We start from the raw sequence: 18,152 nt of genomic DNA, 5'->3' as shown, positions 1-18,152 counted from the left end.
CCATGTAACTATACTTAGCTCTAATGACTACTGCGAAATATTTTGACCTTAAACATGACTGTGACTTTAAAACCTTTTGGATCGGTGAATAAATGAAAATAAAAATGTGTCACTAGTTTTCTGTGAAGCATCTCTAAAGCCAATACTAGTCAGTACCTCAGGAGAAATGTATTTTAATAGTTGACTCTTTTGAAAAGTTTATTACTTGCGTGACTTCTCAATATTAGTAATATAATTCAGTTATTCTTACATCTGTGAGACAGATTAAGCAATGACAAGGTAATAAGAATATTGAATATGTGGTACAAATTGCCTTGTTGATTCTTAAAATTAGATTGTATAAAATTGAGAACAAACATTTACTTATATTCCTGAAATTTAATCTCAGATGGCTTCTAAAAATTTATGCTAGTAACTTTTCAGTGCCACTCAAATTGGTCCAGGCCTCTGTTGTTACCTGAAGCTATTATTTCTTGTATCATTATTAATTATGTGGCATTTTTTCCAGGCCTACCAATTCATTTTCAAAAGAGAAACCTTGTGAATAAAATTCAAGAGAAATCAATCTTTATCCATACATATCCCTTAATATATATTTTATAACAACATTAACCACTTACTCAATATGCATTAACATATAGAAGACACGTTAAGTTTCTTTTCTACTCTAATACACATTACATAATGTTTAAGACACACCAGACAAACAAGCAAACAAACAGAAAGACACATGAGTAGTCTGAAGTAAACTCTTCTTATAATTCCTGTACACATCAATTTACAACAGTTCATTTTAGTAATAGTGCACATGTATCTCAGCCCTGACATTTTCATATTGAATTTTAGATGAGTAGCATGCTTGCATGTTCCATATTTTTTTCATTTCTCTACCATTCATCACTTCAAAATATATTTTTAAGCTAACTGCCTGAAAGCACTTGCCTATGATTTGTTTAAAAATCAACCCGATTACTTCAGATTTACTTACAGCCTCGAAGATGGAGTTCCATGATCAGCAGGAATTGACTCCCTCAGCTGCTGAGCCTTTAGACAAGAAAGAAAAGGAGTCAAAGATGGAAAGTATGCCTGGTGAAGACCTTAAACATGCTGCCTTAGTTCCTCAGCCTGACACAACTCAAACTTCCCCTGAAAGAAAGGACACGCAAGGCGCAGAAGGAGAAAAGGCACCTCCTGCTCTGTTTGGGCATCCTGTTGGTGCCACCCTCGATGACACGAAACAGAAGGCAGAACCAAGCTTCGTAGTGCCTGGCATTGGCCTCCCTGCACAGCCTCCAGCCCCCAAAGAGCAAAAAGACTGGTTCATCGAAATGCCAGTGGAAACAAAGAAAGATGAGTGGGGTTTAGCTGCTCCAGTGTCTCCTGGCCCCTTGACACCCATGAGGGAAAAAGACGTCCTGGAGGATATCCCAAGGTGGGAAGGGAAGCAGTTTGATTCTCCCATGCCAAGTCCCTTTCAAGCTGGAAGCTTTACTCTTCCTGTAGATATCATGAAGAATGAAATTGTAACAGAAGCATCACCCTTTGACACTGGCTTCTTACAACCAGATAACAAAAGTTCACTGCAAGAAATCAGTGGCCTAGTGACTGCCAAAGATAGTTTTAAAGTTGAAGTCTCACAAAAAGATACACCTGATAAAGCGGCAGAAACAACAACCTCAGAGGCAATTACTTTACCCAAAGATGCCCATGTTCCAATTGTAGAAGGATACGTTATTGAGAAAGATTTAGGGGAAGAAGCAGGCGTCATACACCAAGAGAAAAAAGAGATTTCCATCCCCAGTGGACAAGGACCTATACTTACTGAAAAGGAACTTCAGCCAAAGCCTGAAGAGAAAACATCTATTTCTGACAAAGAAGCTGCACCAAAAGAACATGAGCCCTCAAAGTTGAGAGATGAAGAAACAGGCATAATTCAGACTGCCACTGAGCACATTTTCTTGAAAGAAGAATCTAAAGGCCAGGAGCATCCTACAGATATATTAAAACACGGCTCCTTTCCTGCAAGTTTGGAGCCATCAACGACAGATTCAACCATGACCTTGAACACCCTGGAAAAGGTCTCACCTGAACCAGCTGTACTCCATGAAAAGAGCACATTACAGGAACTCTTTCAGGAGAAAGTTACGGACAAAGACAGTAAGGTGGAAGAGGTTGGGGCTGCATCAGCAGCAGAAGTTGACATGCCATTTTATGAAGACAAGTCAGGAATGTCCAAGTACTTTGAAACATCGGCCTTGAAAGAAGAAGTGACAAAAAGCCCTCAGCTGGCCAGTGACTACTATGAACTAAGTGACACAAGAGAAAGTGCCCGTGAGTCTGTTGATACCACATCTGCCATGCATGAAAATGGTGACAAGGGATTCCAAGCAGAGAAGGAATCCCAGCCCTGTGCACCTGCACAGGAAGCAGGGTACAGCACTCTTGCACAGAGTTACCCATCTGATGTACCTGAAGAACCAAGTTCCCCTCAAGAAAGAATGTTTACCATCGATCCAAAAGTGTATGGGGAGAAAAGAGACCTCCACAGTAAGAATAAGGATGATTTGACACTCAGCAGAAGTTTAGGACTCGGTGGGAGGTCTGCAATAGAACAAAGAAGCATGTCTATCAATTTGCCGATGTCTTGCCTGGATTCCATAGCTCTTGGATTTAACTTTGGCCGTGGCCATGATCTCTCTCCTCTGGCTTCTGATATTCTCACCAACACCAGTGGAAGTATGGATGAAGGCGATGATTATCTTCCAGCCACCACACCTGCAGTGGAGAAAGCCCCTCGCTTCCCAATAGAAAGCAAAGAGGAAGAAGAAAAAGTAGAGGAAGAAAAAGTTCCCGGAGAGGAAAATACACAAGTTGAGGCACCCTGTGAGTCACCTTTTGTGACCAAAGATTATTACAAGAATGGCACCGTCATGGCCCCTGACTTGCCTGAAATGCTCGATCTGGCAGGCACGAGGTCAAGGTTAGCTTCCGTGAGTGCAGATGCTGAGGCTGCCAGGAGGAAATCTGTCCCCTCAGAAACTGTGGTTGAGGAGAGTAGTACTGGCTTGCCACCCGTAACTGATGAAAACCATGTCATTGTGAAAACAGATAGTCAGCTGGAAGACTTAGGCTACTGTGTGTTCAATAAGTACACAGTCCCGCTTCCATCACCTGTTCAAGACAGTGAGAACTTATCAGGAGAAAGTGGTTCCTTTTACGAGGGAAGTGATAATAAAGTTCGAAGAGATTTGGCTACAGACCTGTCCTTGATTGAAGTAAAACTAGCAGCTGCTGGAAGAGTCAAAGATGAGTTGAGTGCCGAGAAAGAAACATCCCCTACCTCTGGTCTCCTTAGGGAGTTTGATCAGGAGAGGAAAGCAAACGATAAGCTGGATACTGTACTAGAAAAAAGCGAAGAACATGCTGATTCAAAAGAACATGCCAAGGAAACAGAGGAGGCTGATGTTAAAGTGGACACATCTGGGTTAGGAGTCACGCAGAAACCAACTTCTGCCAAAGAACTGACAGTGTCAAAAGATGCAGTGCCTGAGAAAGCAGAGAAAGGTCTTAGCTCAGTGCCAGAGGTAGCGGAGGTAGAACCATCCAAAAAATCTGAACAGGAACAGGATTTTGCTGCAACTAAAGCTGACCAGGGTCAATTAGACGTTCAAATCAGTGACTTTGAGCAGACAATGGCAAGGCTGAATGAGGATGCTGGAAAAGCAGCGGAGCTTAAAGTGGAGGCTGCACAGGAACTGGCGCCCTCATCTGAAACACCTCAGGAGGCAGACGTGTTCCTGAGTGTTGAGGCTGGCCACGTGAAGGAAGGTGCCAGAGTTAGTGAGACAGAAGTCAAAGAGAAGGTGGCCAAGCCCGACTTGGTCCACCAGGAGGCTGTAGACAAAGAGGAGTCCTATGAGTCCAGTGGCGAGCATGAAAGTCTCACCATGGAGTCCTTGAAACCTGATGAGGGCAAGAAGGAACTGTCCCCAGAATCGTCTCTCATCCAAGACGAAATTGCCATCAAGCTGTCCGTGGAAATCCCTTGCCCACCTGCTATTTCGGAGGCTGATTTAGCCACAGATGAGCGAGCCGATGTCCAGATGGAATTTATCCAGATGCCAAAAGAAGAAAGCAAAGAGACCCCAGATATATCCGTCACCCCCTCCGACGTTACTGAGCCACAGCTTGAAGCAGTCATCTCCGAACCAGCAGAAGCTCAGAGTGAGGAAGAAGAGATCGAAGCCCGGGGAGAGTATGATAAGCTGCTCTTCCGCTCAGACACCCTCCAGATCACAGACCTGGGAGTGGCAGGCGTCAGGGAGGAAAGTGTGGAGACCTGCCCAGGCGAGCGCAAAGGAGTCATTGAGTCTGTGGTGACCATCGAGGATGACTTCATCACAGTGGTGCAGACTACAACCGATGAAGGGGAATCCGGGTCCCACAGCGTGCGCTTTGCAGCCCTAGAGCAGCCAGAGGTGGAAAGGAGACCCTCCCCTCACGAGGAAGAAGAGCTCGAAGTCGAAGAGGCAGCCGAAGCCCAGGCAGAACCTAAGGATGGCTCCCCTGAAGCGCCAGCTTCCCCTGAGAGAGAAGCTGCACTCTCAGAGTATAAGACAGACACCTATGAGGAGTACAAAGATGAGACCACAATTGACGACTCCGTCATGGATGCTGACAGTCTCTGGGTGGACACTCAAGGTGTGCTCTTTTTTTTTTTTTTTTTTTTTTTAATTTTCTATTCCCAAATCCAACCCAGTAACCTAACGGGCATTTTAAAAAAACATGTAAATCTATCCCTTTACCTCTTTATTTTGCATTTTGGGAAGTATGCAAAGGATTCTGTGCATTTCTCACTAATGTTTTCGCTGTTGTTGTTGTTGTCATGATTTGCTTTGATCCACAGATGATGATAGAAGCATCATGACAGAGCAGTTAGAAACTATTCCTAAAGAGGAGAAAGCTGAAAAGGAAGCTCGGAGACCATCACTTGAGAAACATAGAAAAGAAAAGCCTTTTAAAACCGGGAGAGGCAGAATTTCCACTCCTGAAAGAAAAGTAGCTAAAAAGGAACCTAGCACGGTCTCCAGGGATGAAGTGAGAAGGAAAAAAGGTTCATTTAACAATCACTTCTTTAACGTTTTTGAAGTCATTCATTTTACTTGTGTGTAGAAGAAACTGCCTAAGTGGTAACTGATTATTTACAAATTTTTCTTTTGGTTTTGTTCCAACTGTTTTTTTTTTTCCTGATGGTGTGCTCTTTGTGTTTTCTTATTCATAGCAGTTTATAAGAAGGCTGAACTTGCTAAAAAAACAGAAGTTCAGGCCCACTCTCCCTCCAGGAAATTCATTTTAAAACCTGCTATCAAATACACTAGACCAACTCATCTCTCCTGTGTTAAGCGGAAAACGACAGGTGACTGCTCAATTCTGCAATGTGGCTGGCAAACATAGACATGTATTTCTTGTTTTTTTTTTATCTCATTACTGTAGCAGCTTCTTCATTTTGCTTTTCTTCCAAGAATCTCAGCAGTCATGAACAGTTTTGCTATTAAGTGTCTTGTATCATTATTCTTTTTTTTTCCCTCCCTGCAGAAGAGCTCATGACCATCTGTCTCTTTGTCATGCTCAGACATAACAGTGCGTGATTGTATCTTGACATTGTGCTCTAATGTCACGTTCTGGGGATTCCTAGTTTCATTCTGTGTGTTTGGTTAGACGGTGGCGATGAATTTTACCATGGTATGCATTCTCATTATTTTGCTTATTTATCTACCTCATGCTTAAACCCATATATACTTGTCTTGTTTTCTACATTGTCACTGCCAAATCTGTTACTGATGTTGATGAATTTACGGAACACCACCAAGAATGCATATTGATGTACACACTGAAAATGAAAAAGGCAAACTGAGGTAAAATTGTGCTTTGCAAAATTATTTTGTTTGAGATGAGAAAAGAAGCAAGAAAATGAAATTGTGTGGTAGTTCCATCAAATTTTACTGCTTGTATCCATGATTAGCAGGTCTTCCGATCTACTACTGTTCTATATCTTTCGACATTTTGTCATAGGGAATGTCTTAAATGTGTTGAACTAGGCAGCTTTATTTTACTGACGTAGTTCAGACTGCAGAATTGTAAGATAAAATGCTTTTCCCTTTAAAAGAAACTTAAGTCAGAAATAAATTTAGGTTTATTTCAATTTTGTTACCTACCTATTCCTCTGCATTCTCCAAATATACATATTTATTTACCAGGTTTTAAAAGGTGGTGGAACAAAAGAATGAAACATGTAAGAAATCATAATAAAGCCCCTACAAATATCTATAGTGCAAACTTTATTTCTAAATTCCAATTCAAAGTATTTTTGTAAGTGTAATCATGCTAGGATAATCTTAATGTTTACAAGAGTACAGTATGTTTTATTTTAGCATTTAAATGGCATGCTTGTAGCCTACAAAACATCAGATTGCTAAGCCAAAAAGGAATATTTTCCTTTCCTTTAAGCAACACACATGTCTCTATATTCACCTTTGGGTGGTTTAACCATTAGGTTAAGCATACCTTTTGTGAGAAAAAGAAAATCAAGGTAATTGATGGTTTTAGGACAGGCACTAAGAATTTCCAGTCGTTCGTATATGTGTGTTCCAGATAGGAAACACCTCCTATGTTTTCTTTGCAGAACAAGTACCTGAGGCAGGGTTTGAAAATAAAAGTCTTATCTATACATGTAGAGCTTGATAAAGATTCAGAAAAGGAACACCTCTGAAAAAGGACTTAGGAATTAACATGACCTCTCCAAATCTTATATTTTAGTTCTTTTTAGGTTTTTAGCCTCATTAAACTTGGAATTCTTCTCCTAGTTAGATTAATGCCTAGGCAAGCAAAACATTCCCTCTAGCGTATCTTGAATGATGAATGATATTATCAGGGTTGTGGGATTTCAGAGGAAATGTGAGATGTCTTAGTAGTGTCTGCATGTCCATTAGTATTCAGTTTGCTACACTGAAACTATTATTGTTTGAAGAATATTTAAAATCTTTGAAACAATTTGGATCTTCCCTTATTCTGGTCAAGTATTAAGATATTCTGACAAAAAGCACATACTAAGCATAAGTGTCCTTGGTTTGAAACAAACTTCATGCATATGTCACAGAAATTTGAGGTGTGTTATATAAGTAGTAGGAAGGTATCCTTTTCACTGCTTGTTTAAAAACTCAGCTCTTGAATCTGCACAATATTACCAACCAATCCTACCTAGCCCGAAGCATATTGTAGACAGCTATTATTTTGGTGTTAGAGCTGTCTGTGGGTAAGAAACCCTTTGAAACACATTTGGAGGGCTTGTAGGGATAAATATGTGTTTCCCTAAGGATCTGTCTCTTACCAAAGAAAACTAAGAAGGAAGTAAACACATAAGCTTGCATACTTTATTGTCTGAACAGAACTTTTAAATATGGATGGTTTTTCCAAAACAAAAGAATTATCTTAGGTTGTGTAATACATCAGGTAAGTCATCAACAGAAAATACACTCAAGATGATGGAGTTTAAAATTGAAACCAGAAGTAGAAAACAGCAGCAAGAGAAACAACAGTAACAGATGTGGTAATAATTTCATACAGGAAGTGCATGTGTAGAACATGGTCTTTATTTGCTGAACTTCAAATTCCTCTCGTGTTTTCTGTCTTTGATAAGCTATTTTTCTCCCCTTCTCATGTAGTGCATTTCACATCAAACAAGTGTGTCATTTATATTGTGAAGTGGAGGGTGCAGAAAGATCATGACAGTTTGGAATGTAAGATGCAGAAATAACTGTGGGCATGCCAGTGGCTTCCAGAAAAACAGGAGGGTTTGGAAATCTCAGTGAGCACCTCTGTGTCATACCAACCCTTGAAACCAATGAGTTTCCTTTTCCTTAAATTCTGTAACACTCACGTGGCTGTTCTGTGACTTCTAAAGAGTCTAACTTCATGTAGTAGGGTTTCTAAGATAGGCTGTGAACCCATAGAATGTGACTGGTGTTCCTACCTGTGCTTTGATAGACACGGAAATATCCTAAGTAGCACACACTCTAGTTAGTGTCATGCTGTGTTGTTGAGATTCATGTTTCTTCAGTTACTGAATTTGAACCTCAGAGCAAACAAAATTTTGCTTTGCATTAGTCTGTTAACACAGTAGACTATCCAAAAGGCATTGAAAAAATGCATTGGTGTGGGTTTTAGCCACTAAGGTTGTTTATGTCTTTCTTCTTTGACAGCAACAGGTTGTGAATCAACTCAGGCTCCCAGTGTATTTAAACAGGCAAAGGACAAAGTTTCTGTGAGTAAAATAAGTTTTACCTTGTTTTTCATTTGAAGCTCCTTTTGGTATTCATTGCAGTGTCTTAAGAACTTTGATATTCTTTAGATATTTATCCTTAAATGTCATTTTAAGCAGTTCACCCACCCAGACTGAGTCTCAAAAGCAGCCAAGCAAGGATTAATGTCCTCTGGAATGATATGTGATGATAGCTGGTGGGGAGACGGCTAGACTGCCTCTTATTAATAGAATAAAACCTTGAAGCAGCACCATTTGGCAAAAGTTGGGAAGACCAATGCATTTGCTTTATATAGAATCAAATTTGCCATTACAATCAACATAACTACTTACAATATATTAGAGATAATGTTGGCTAAGTTCATACCTGTTTTCCTTAGGATAATTTACTACTAGAAAAATTGCTGTTTTAAGAAAAATGTCTGTATAGAAAGTTTTAATTACACATTACCAAACTTATGCTTGCCAACTTCTGAGATAAATATATTATTATTTTAATGTGGTTCTAGTAATAGGATTTAATTTTTTCATGTTTGTAAATATTTCCTACTTTTTCTTTTTGAATTTTATTTTTCATATTATTAACTATATTTTAAAGACCAAAGCCAACATGAAATACTTTGCTTCTTTCCCACTAGAAGAAAAAATGTAAAGAACTGTTCAGGAAATACAGAGTTTACAACAAATAATTTGAATGATGTTAATTAGTACCTTCTCATGACATTCTGGGTCTGCATAATTATATGTGATATTTAAATCATAATACATAATTTAACCTTCTAATAACTGATAGGTTTTTGAACATCTGCTTTTATTTATTGTGAAAATAATGATTCATTTGCATTGATGATCAAACTTTTGATAATCATCTTGAACTTGAAGGGCTTCACTTTGATAAAGGAAAATATTTGACTTTTATACACATTTGCAGACATATTCCTGAGTATAAGACAGGTAATAGAATTCATTTATTGCGTTAGTCAATATTAGGCTTTATTCTGAGAACAGTGGATTCCAAGCTCTCTATGTCTTTACCTTCTGGCTCTAGCTGGGAACCAGTTAGTGACTTGTCATGCTCAAATCTTGCACATTTATTATTTAAATGATCTTTCTTTTCCTGTTTTAGTTGTCTAAAAATAAGGGAGATGATAAAATTTCCTAAATTATAATTTAATTATGAAGATTGCAATAATTTTATACAATAGTACACAGGGTAATGACTGGAAAATAGCGTTCATTTAATAAATAATAACAGTTGTTAGTTGTTATTATTACTTTGTTACTACTTAGAAGGTAAATGTTCTGAAGACCAGATACCAAAAATAAGTCTTGAGTTTGTCACCTCTAGGAAAAAATTTTAAATATAAATCTTTTGGAAAATCTATAGGAAATCTTCAGGTCTTTAGTCTGTTAAGGACACTGTGTGACATAAAACTACTTTTTACTTTGTAAGTCCATCACATCTTTGTGAAGAAGAGAGATAATTCCCTCATTCTTAGCTTTTCCTGGTTATTATTCCTTTTTCTTCCCAATACTTTATCCTCTCTTTATGTTTCCTAAAATCCCTAGACTAGCGCTTACTTGATTTATCTCTGATATTCAGGACATGCATGAAAACAGTTCTCTGATTTTTGTCTTATTCTTTATTATGAAAGTTACACCCCCCATAACCCTCATGAACTTGGGCTTCTGATGGTGAGGGCAGTTTTCTCAGCACTAGCACTTGTCTTTCTTAATTAGAGCCAATCCAGTTACTTCATTCTTCTCTCTTAGGACACATTTTTGAAATTCATTCTTTTGTGGGTAGGATCAATCAAAAAAGAACAACTGTGCTGACCCACTTAGGCTTCCCACTCATGGCCCAGGGTCTGCAAAGAAGTGGTTTGCACACTCTGTGCATGCTTATGTCCCCGTTGAAGCGGCTGTGGAGGAGAAACCTGGAGATAAAAATCTCAGTTTCATCCACTATTTTTGAAGCAGCTAAATCAAATTAATTATTTGAAGATAATAGTCTCCTTGGCTTTGTCATTCTTGTCTGTGTTTTTAACAGTCTTCCAGGAGACATTGTGAGATGTCAGCATAGCTTTCTCCAAAAGCCGCTTACACTTGCAGTTTCCCCAGGAGTCATCAATGAGTAAACTAAGTGTGGTGATTTGTATTGGGAATGACTCTCCTTAGAATTTATAACACATCATACAAACTGTCACCTGAGCATAAAAAGGTCTCATTCATTCTACATGATAAGTAGGTCCCCAGATGTGTTTTATTCATATAACGAACTTACAGGTAACTGCACGTTTCCTAAGGAGGTTAGGATAGCTCATCTGAAAAATAGCTTTCTCAATCTTTAAAACAGTGTTTTCTATTACTAGGTCGAAGCATTGTCTGTAGTTCTTTAAAATGTGACCGAGATATGAATTGTGTATACACTTTAAAGGCTGTACTTATGTATTAGGAAAACATTGGACTATAAAGACACTTTCAAAAAATGGCATCATTTTTGGACCTATCGATTAGAGATCTTATGTATAACTCCCATGGAGAATATTTTATCTGTTTTCTTTAAATGAGAACTATAGATAAAATTATTTTTTAAATCCCAAAATTTAGCCACTTAGCATTATCATTTAAACCAGCAAAAAAACTATTTTGCTAATTTCTGCTGTGATATTCTGCCTATCTTAACACTTGTGTTATTAAAGTATTTTTTAATGGTAATGCATCCTTAAAGGGTGGAGTTCATGATTTGAAGATCTTATTGCAATCTCTGATAGTGAAATTATTTCATTTATAAGAATACTAGCAAAGTTTGTAATTTCCACAGAGTTGGCAGCTGTGCCATCTCTCATTCCCTTATCAGAGAATGACCCACTAGAGACGATATTCTGCCAGTATCCCAGAAAGCAGAAATAATTGCAATACTCATTTTTAAACTAAATTCACTGAAAATAATACACTTTGTAACTTTTGATCTAAATATGACTACTGATATAAATGTTCACTAGGAATTGCTTCCACAAGCATTCTACAGTGGGCTCCTCAGAATAACCCAAGTCTATTGCAGAGACAAGAAAATCTTGAAATTGTGTTCTTTTTCTGAAAAACTCACTCCAGGAGCTGAGGGGGCAACCACAGGGTGAGAGTGCTTCCTCTGTCTCTGCCACCTAAGTGATCCACACCACCGAGGTGCGCATGTGTCTTTTTCTGCTTCAGAACCAAACTCTAGCCTTGAACTTTAATAGTGAGCAATTTCAGCATCAGCCTACTTCTTCCCAGAGAGGCGCTCTCTTACCTCCCTTTTACAAGGTTAATTAGAGCATTTCTACTTTCAATCATATCTTCTGATTCTCTTCTTGAGTGCTTACAATTCCCATATGAAACCACAGCAGTGCTTTGGTCTCAGAATTTCACAAAGCTAGTTCCTCCAAGACTGAGCAATGCTATTCTTTTTCTCCATCCTTCCACCAATCTACCACTCACTATTTACTCAGCAATTATTCATTGTTTCTGTACTATATATTAAGCATAAATAATCACAATATTTGAAAGGAAAGAAAGCAAATTCTATAGATTTCTGTTGCAGATCTGATGAGTACAAGGTTTAATGGGTCAGCATTACTTTTATGTTCATATTCAGTAGGTATAAGTATTGCTAAGTTAGTTTCAGCTAAAAAGAAGCATTTCATGAAAATCTCTTGTTCTCACATGAATAAACATTTTCATCATTGATTACAGTCATTGTATCATGTGTTCTTATTAAAAGTATACATTTAATTTATTGTATGTTTGTACCTTTTGATTTTTCCTTTTCCTTCATAGTTTGGTTTATTTTGTACTTCTGTTTGTTTTCTTTCATGGCTAGAATCCTACCTTGTCAAAGATTCCTGCTTTACAGGGTAACACAAAGTCTCCACGATACAGCTCAGCCTACTCTAGCACGACTAAAAGGGGTACCTTTTCTGACAGTTTTTTAACACAGCCCACCTCAGCGGGCTCCACAGAGCTTTTCCCAAACTCAAAATCAGGGAACAAGGTAAGGCTGTAGGTCAATGAAAGCTGCAGATAGGAATGTAATTTGGGAGACAGTTATAAGGCATAATTCAGGATTAACATAAAAGCAAGGATATAAAAACTAAATTATCTGACATATAAATAACAGAGCCTGTTGAGGACAAATACAGTTGGAAAATTTTAAATCTCTTAGTAATAAACTATAGAAAATATTTTTTTCTAAATATTTTATGCATTACCAATTTTTTCTTGTAAAATATCAAATAAACCCTCACAAAACAAAATATATTCTATTATATATAATGACATATGTAATGGACAATTACAGTACAGTAACAACAAACTCTACTGTACATTGTATAGTACACAATTTAGAGTCACCTGCAGATACATGGGGTTTCAATACCACTGCTGCCAACTCTGGGAATTTGAAAAAAATTATTCTAACTCATTAAACCAGTTTCCTTAGATTTAAAATGTGCATAATATTTTGTGGAGAGAGTGAAATCATGAATGGATGTGTTGGGCTTAGAGTTCCTGTTACATAGGTGTATACTACATGGGAATATTGGGAATATTGGGAATATTGGGAATATTATTCATGTAGTGCCCTTCAGCCAGTTCTTGCTGATTAATAAATTATCGTGCTAATGAAGGTTTTTCAGTAGAATTAGCAATTTGTTGAAGATGATGTTAGTAAATTACTTTTCAGAACTAACTCCAGAGTAATATAATTGTATAAAATATCTAGGTGAATATGAACTCTTTCTAAGTTATTTGAAGTAGAAATGATTATAAGTATATGAAATTTGGTAGTGTACATTTAAATAAATTTATCAGGAGAAAAACTAACCAGCACAAAGTACTCACTTTTTGTAATTAAAATAAAGGTTGACAAGAACCCAGTGTCTTTTTGGTTTCCCAAATCAGGACGGCATAACCAAGAGCCCGGAAAAGCGCTCTTCTCTTCCAAGGCCGTCCTCCATCCTTCCTCCTCGCCGAGGTGTGTCAGGAGACAGAGATGAGAATTCCTTCTCCCTCAACAGTTCCATCTCCTCTTCAGCAAGACGGACCACCAGTAGGTTTCTTTTGGTTTTACTTCCTTTTTAATTATTTTTAAAAATCCCTTACATGGAAAAGAGCTTATTCTATGCTTGTATTTTACATTTTTCAAATAAAACATGTATTAAGAACAGATTATAAAAAAAAGAACAGATTATCTTTGTCCTAATAATCAGAGAATACAGACTATATGTGGTTCTAAAATAGTTTTCTGAATAAAAACAATTAATGGAAGAAATAGGACAATTATTACCTTATTGTCTACTAAATAAAGTTGAGTTAAAGTTATTTTTCTAAGTATATGTTTTCTTTCTTGTTTCAAGTTTAGGACAAAATAGCCTTTAAAAATATGAATTAATTGAAAAACCAACAGTCAGGGATTTTTAAAACATATCTGTATAAACTTAAGACTTATTAGAATTCCAACTCTTAAAATCTAAATGGAAGGTCAAAATTCAAAATCTAAGATCCTGCCTAATTTGTTGAGAATTTGCATTCCAAATGAGCTGTAAAAATAGTATGAGCTGGGGCTGGGGATTTAGCTCAGCGGCACAGTGCCTGCCTGGCAAGCACGACATCCTGAGTTCGATTCCCGGTACAGGAAAAAAACAAAACAGAACAAACAAACAAAAAAAAGAGTTTTAAAAGATAGTATGAGCTGAGCATAGCTTTTCCTCAGATTGATGGCCCAGAGCAAACTGGCAACTGTAGTGACTTATGTAATGTTCCTGTCATTATGCATTTACAGATTGTGTGCTGCTAAAACCGTTCAGCAAAAAATGAATTCAAAATATTCTCCTAAGTATTTTTCTGTTGCAACAGAAGTGGTTGCCATTCACAGATACAAAACTCTTAAGATATATTTTTGACTTAGTTTAACTCACAATGCTGATAGGTATTAACAGCTGAAATTTGATTGATCAAAAACCTGACCTTAGAGAGAAGATAACTTGTCCAGTCCGATATAGCTAATGAGTGACTGAATTTGATTGTCAACCCACTTTAACTCACCAACTGTCCTCTTTGTGTCTTCTCTGTATGTATTAGTAGAAAATAATATTTGAGAACTGCTCTGTAGAATTACTTGGAAAATAATACTACTGTCATTTAGAAACTTATACACTGGTGGAAATTGCTATTGCTACCACATTACAGTTGATTTTACCACTTGCTTTTAAAAATATTTAACAATAATTAGCCCACTTCAACTATGACTATTTTGCAAGATTCTTATGGAGCACTTTTGCCTACATGAAAATGTTTATTATAATTATAGCAATTGTGCCCAACAATGTTTAGTTTTGTAAACTATTAGCATTTTGTAAGAGCTGTAGTAGGAACACTTTGAAATCACCAATTTTTTTGTATAATAGGGAAAATAAATTATTCCATTAATCTAGAAAGGAGGGCATTTAAAACTTAGTAATCTCCAAGGACGTGACTTTAATTCCATCTATCTGGATTTGGAATTGACCATAAACAGTAACCCCAAAGATGGTCAGACAAGACAAAGGCAGCAAGCTCCCAGAGGAACATCTTGAATGATGCACATATGTGTTGCTATGGAAGCAAAATGGTACTGTTGCCATAAATCCATGTCCTCATGCCACTGGATTCTGCCTCTTAACTTGGATTTTTGTGCAAGTTGTTTCTTAAAGTGTTCTGAGCCAATGCTCTGTTGACATTCTAGTTTTATTTATGTTTGCAAACATATTTTATCACATTATTTGGCAATAAGCATAGCATACTCTGACCATCTAAGACCCACAGGCCTGTTTTAGCTCTACAGAGCAATGTCTAAAAGGCAGAAAGACAACCAGAAAAGTAACACAGCTGCCACTTTCAATCTACCATCTCCTTAACAGAACACAGGAATATCCTGGCCTTTCACAAAACTGATGAAAGGATTTGAAGGAAACAGTGCTGTGCAGGAAGTTTGTTTAGCCCAGGAAGAAGAAAGGCTTTGTCATTGAGTTAAGAAGATAAAGAAGGGCACAGTTTAATAAAGTCACAAGTATTTTAAAAATCATGTTAGTTTATCTCTTTAATTTCAGAATAAGAAACACTCAAATTTACTGTTTTGGTGACTACAACAATTTATTTCAATAAAATTTGGTGAATGTATGGAGCAGCAGTTTGAAGGCCTTAACTTTCATGGTTTATCTTCCTTCTTCAGATCTAACACAAAACTCTTTCCTTTTATGAAGGCTAAAATAATTTTCTACAAGTAATAACCCATACTTTAGAAAAAAATTATGTATTATAATAAAAATGGTTGCTGATATCTAGTATATTTCTTCAGCTCAATCTCCATACAATAAAGAGCACATTAGCATACTGTAATAAATTTTGAGTCTAATTCATTCCTTTAAAAAAAAAAAATGAACTTGCTGTGTTTAGCCCTCACGAAAGTTGCCAAGATAAGTATAGTGGCAAATTATATAGAGACGATCTCTTTCCAGAATATCAGATCTCTTTCACTTCAACAATACTCAAAGCTGGTGAAATCACAGAGAAAACATTTGGGTAAAAAAGTAAAATTTATGGATAAATTTCTCAGAAGGACATGGTAACATGATTAAGCCTACATTAAAAAGTTATTCCACAGGGAAACTGCAAAATGCTATATTCCTTGTAGTCCTATCATTCTGGTCTTGAAATATCATGTTTGTGGAAAGCAGTAAATTTTTAAAAAATGCAAGTTGCACACTAATCCATTACTTTAGCTTCTTTGTATACCATTTCTATTATGATTTGAATAGGGTGACTATTTTGTGCCCTTTTGTTAAAAGCCAAAGTGAACCCAGGGCAATTTTCTCTTAATACATGAAAACTGTTCACAGAAAGAGGAAGTAAAATTGCTCTATTTCTCCAGGAAATTAAACCCAGACCCATGGGCAGATTTCTGTGGTCTATAGATCACAGTGACCTAAGTATCTCCCTTGAGCTCATTCCTTAAAATGCTAAGCAATGACCAAGTAAATGTCCCCTGCTGAGGAAGAACTTCCCACATTGATGATTGGCTACACTGGTTGGCCTGCCAGATCTCTTTCACTTCAGTGATTTTAACATTGAGCCCTACATTAATCCCCTACAAAATTTCAGAGGATCTATTGATTTTACATAATGTATAGTGACCAGTAAAACAATATAGGTCATGTCTTTCCTTATAAAATACAATTTATAAATGAAATCTAAATGCTTAAAAAGGTGATTTTCAGGCACAAAGTACTGTATCTGGCTTGGAATTTAATAGCATCTGAGTAAGTGAGTTTCAGTGTCCTCATTTTTTAATTAACAGTAATAAGAGCTGCCCCTAATTATTATGCATATTTGGTTGCTTCAGTTTGTTTGGTAGTTATAAAAGTGTTTTGAAATCTACATAGTTATACTTATTTCTACTATTCCTCTTTCAGAAGAGCATTTGCAATGGCATTAAAAATACTTTCAAAAAAAAATCTGAGAGACTCTAGTATCAGAAAGAAAACAGAGGGGAAAGGGTAAAATACAAGGGGTGATCAAAATACACAGCAAATAGTTAAGTTTTAAAAATTATTACAGTGAAAGATATATTGCCGCTAATCTCCCTCAAAATATTCCCCTTCCTTTCAAACACATTTATCTCACTATTCTTGCCACTCTTTGAAGCAGTTCTGGAAGTCCTCTTTGGTAATTGTCTTTAGGAATTGTAAAAATATGGTGCCATCCAACAGAATGGCGAGCTCCTAAAAACCTTACTTTGTGTCCTCATCCATGTTATTCACTGCGTCTGGCACCATGCGACTTCTGGCTCTTCCCCACAGTCAAAGTCACCATGGAAGATAAATATCTGGAACTGATTCACAACATTGAGACAATCAGGACAGAGCAACTAATCATCAAAGAAGACATCCAGAACTGCTTCAGAAAATGTCAAGAACGATGGGGATAAGTGTGTTCAAATGAGGGGGAGTATTGTGAGGAGGGTTAATAGTAAAGTGTCTTTTACTCTAATAATTTTTATAATTTAAACATTTACCATTTTTTTTTAATAAAGTGAGGTTGGGCTGAAGTGGCAGTAAAGAAATTCATCTCTGAAGATCTTGTATAAGTAACACGGTCAGGTGCAAGTTTCACCCTAAAAATTTTGTTATAACATCCCAGTTTTCTACAGAAAGAAATAGATCTCTTTAGCATAAAGGTAGGATTAGGTTCTTTATAAAGGGAAGAATGATAACCTATAGTAGAATAATACCTGCCAACCTCTAATACATGTATGCAGCCCCTAGTGCTTCTCAGTATAAGCAGAGGGACTAACATGAGACATGATTCCATCAGTTCTTTTCTACCTAGGCTAACACCGTGTGATGTACATTCACAGATCTGTGTCATATGTACGCCTGGAGCTCAGAATGGATAAACTACATAGAGGAATGAATGATCTGCATGTCATTCAGAAATCCTCAAAAAATAGAAATCTACTTTTTCCCACCTAAATGTAGTCTATGTGCCTTAATGATCATGCAAGTAGAAAATTGTTTTTGACACATTTATACTGAGGACTAAGGAGAATACATCAGGAAAAATCCAATTTTTTTCCTCATGTTAATAACAACAGATTGCCAAAAGAATGTCACTAGATTATGAACCTAAAGGAGGCAGTTCTGGCATATTTTTAGCATTTTTGTGAAATTCATAAGTATTTCAGAAATTTAATCAGTCCTAGTACTCTACAGGTAGAGCGGTACCTTTTTTTTTTTTTTTTTTTTTTTTTTTTTTTTTG

At 36.9% G+C, this 18,152-nt stretch overlaps 1 protein-coding gene across 4 annotated transcripts in view; it reads left to right on the top strand.

Annotated features, from left to right (window-relative positions):
• Positions 1 to 18,152, top strand: part of Map2 (microtubule-associated protein 2) — a 137,289-nt gene that overhangs the window by 97,692 nt on the left and 21,445 nt on the right. For 2 of the 4 annotated variants that reach the window (XM_005396956.2, XM_005396957.2), the window contains exons 7-8: positions 8,259 to 8,320; positions 13,259 to 13,406. In XM_005396956.2, the coding sequence (XP_005397013.1) occupies positions 8,259 to 8,320; positions 13,259 to 13,406 (210 nt within the window). Of the gene's footprint in view, positions 1 to 978; positions 4,702 to 4,906; positions 5,114 to 5,281; positions 5,417 to 8,258; positions 8,321 to 13,258; positions 13,407 to 18,152 lie in introns of all 4 variants that reach the window. The other 2 variants (XM_013520775.1, XM_013520774.1) reach the window with 2 other exon arrangements.

This window comes from Chinchilla lanigera, unplaced genomic scaffold (assembly GCF_000276665.1).
Source record: "Chinchilla lanigera isolate Chin_1 unplaced genomic scaffold, ChiLan1.0 scaffold00056, whole genome shotgun sequence".
In the NCBI taxonomy this organism is placed as follows: domain Eukaryota; kingdom Metazoa; phylum Chordata; class Mammalia; order Rodentia; family Chinchillidae; genus Chinchilla; species Chinchilla lanigera.
The sequence above is the reverse complement of the archived record's forward strand: the minus strand, read 5'-3'. Positions and strand labels throughout refer to the sequence as shown.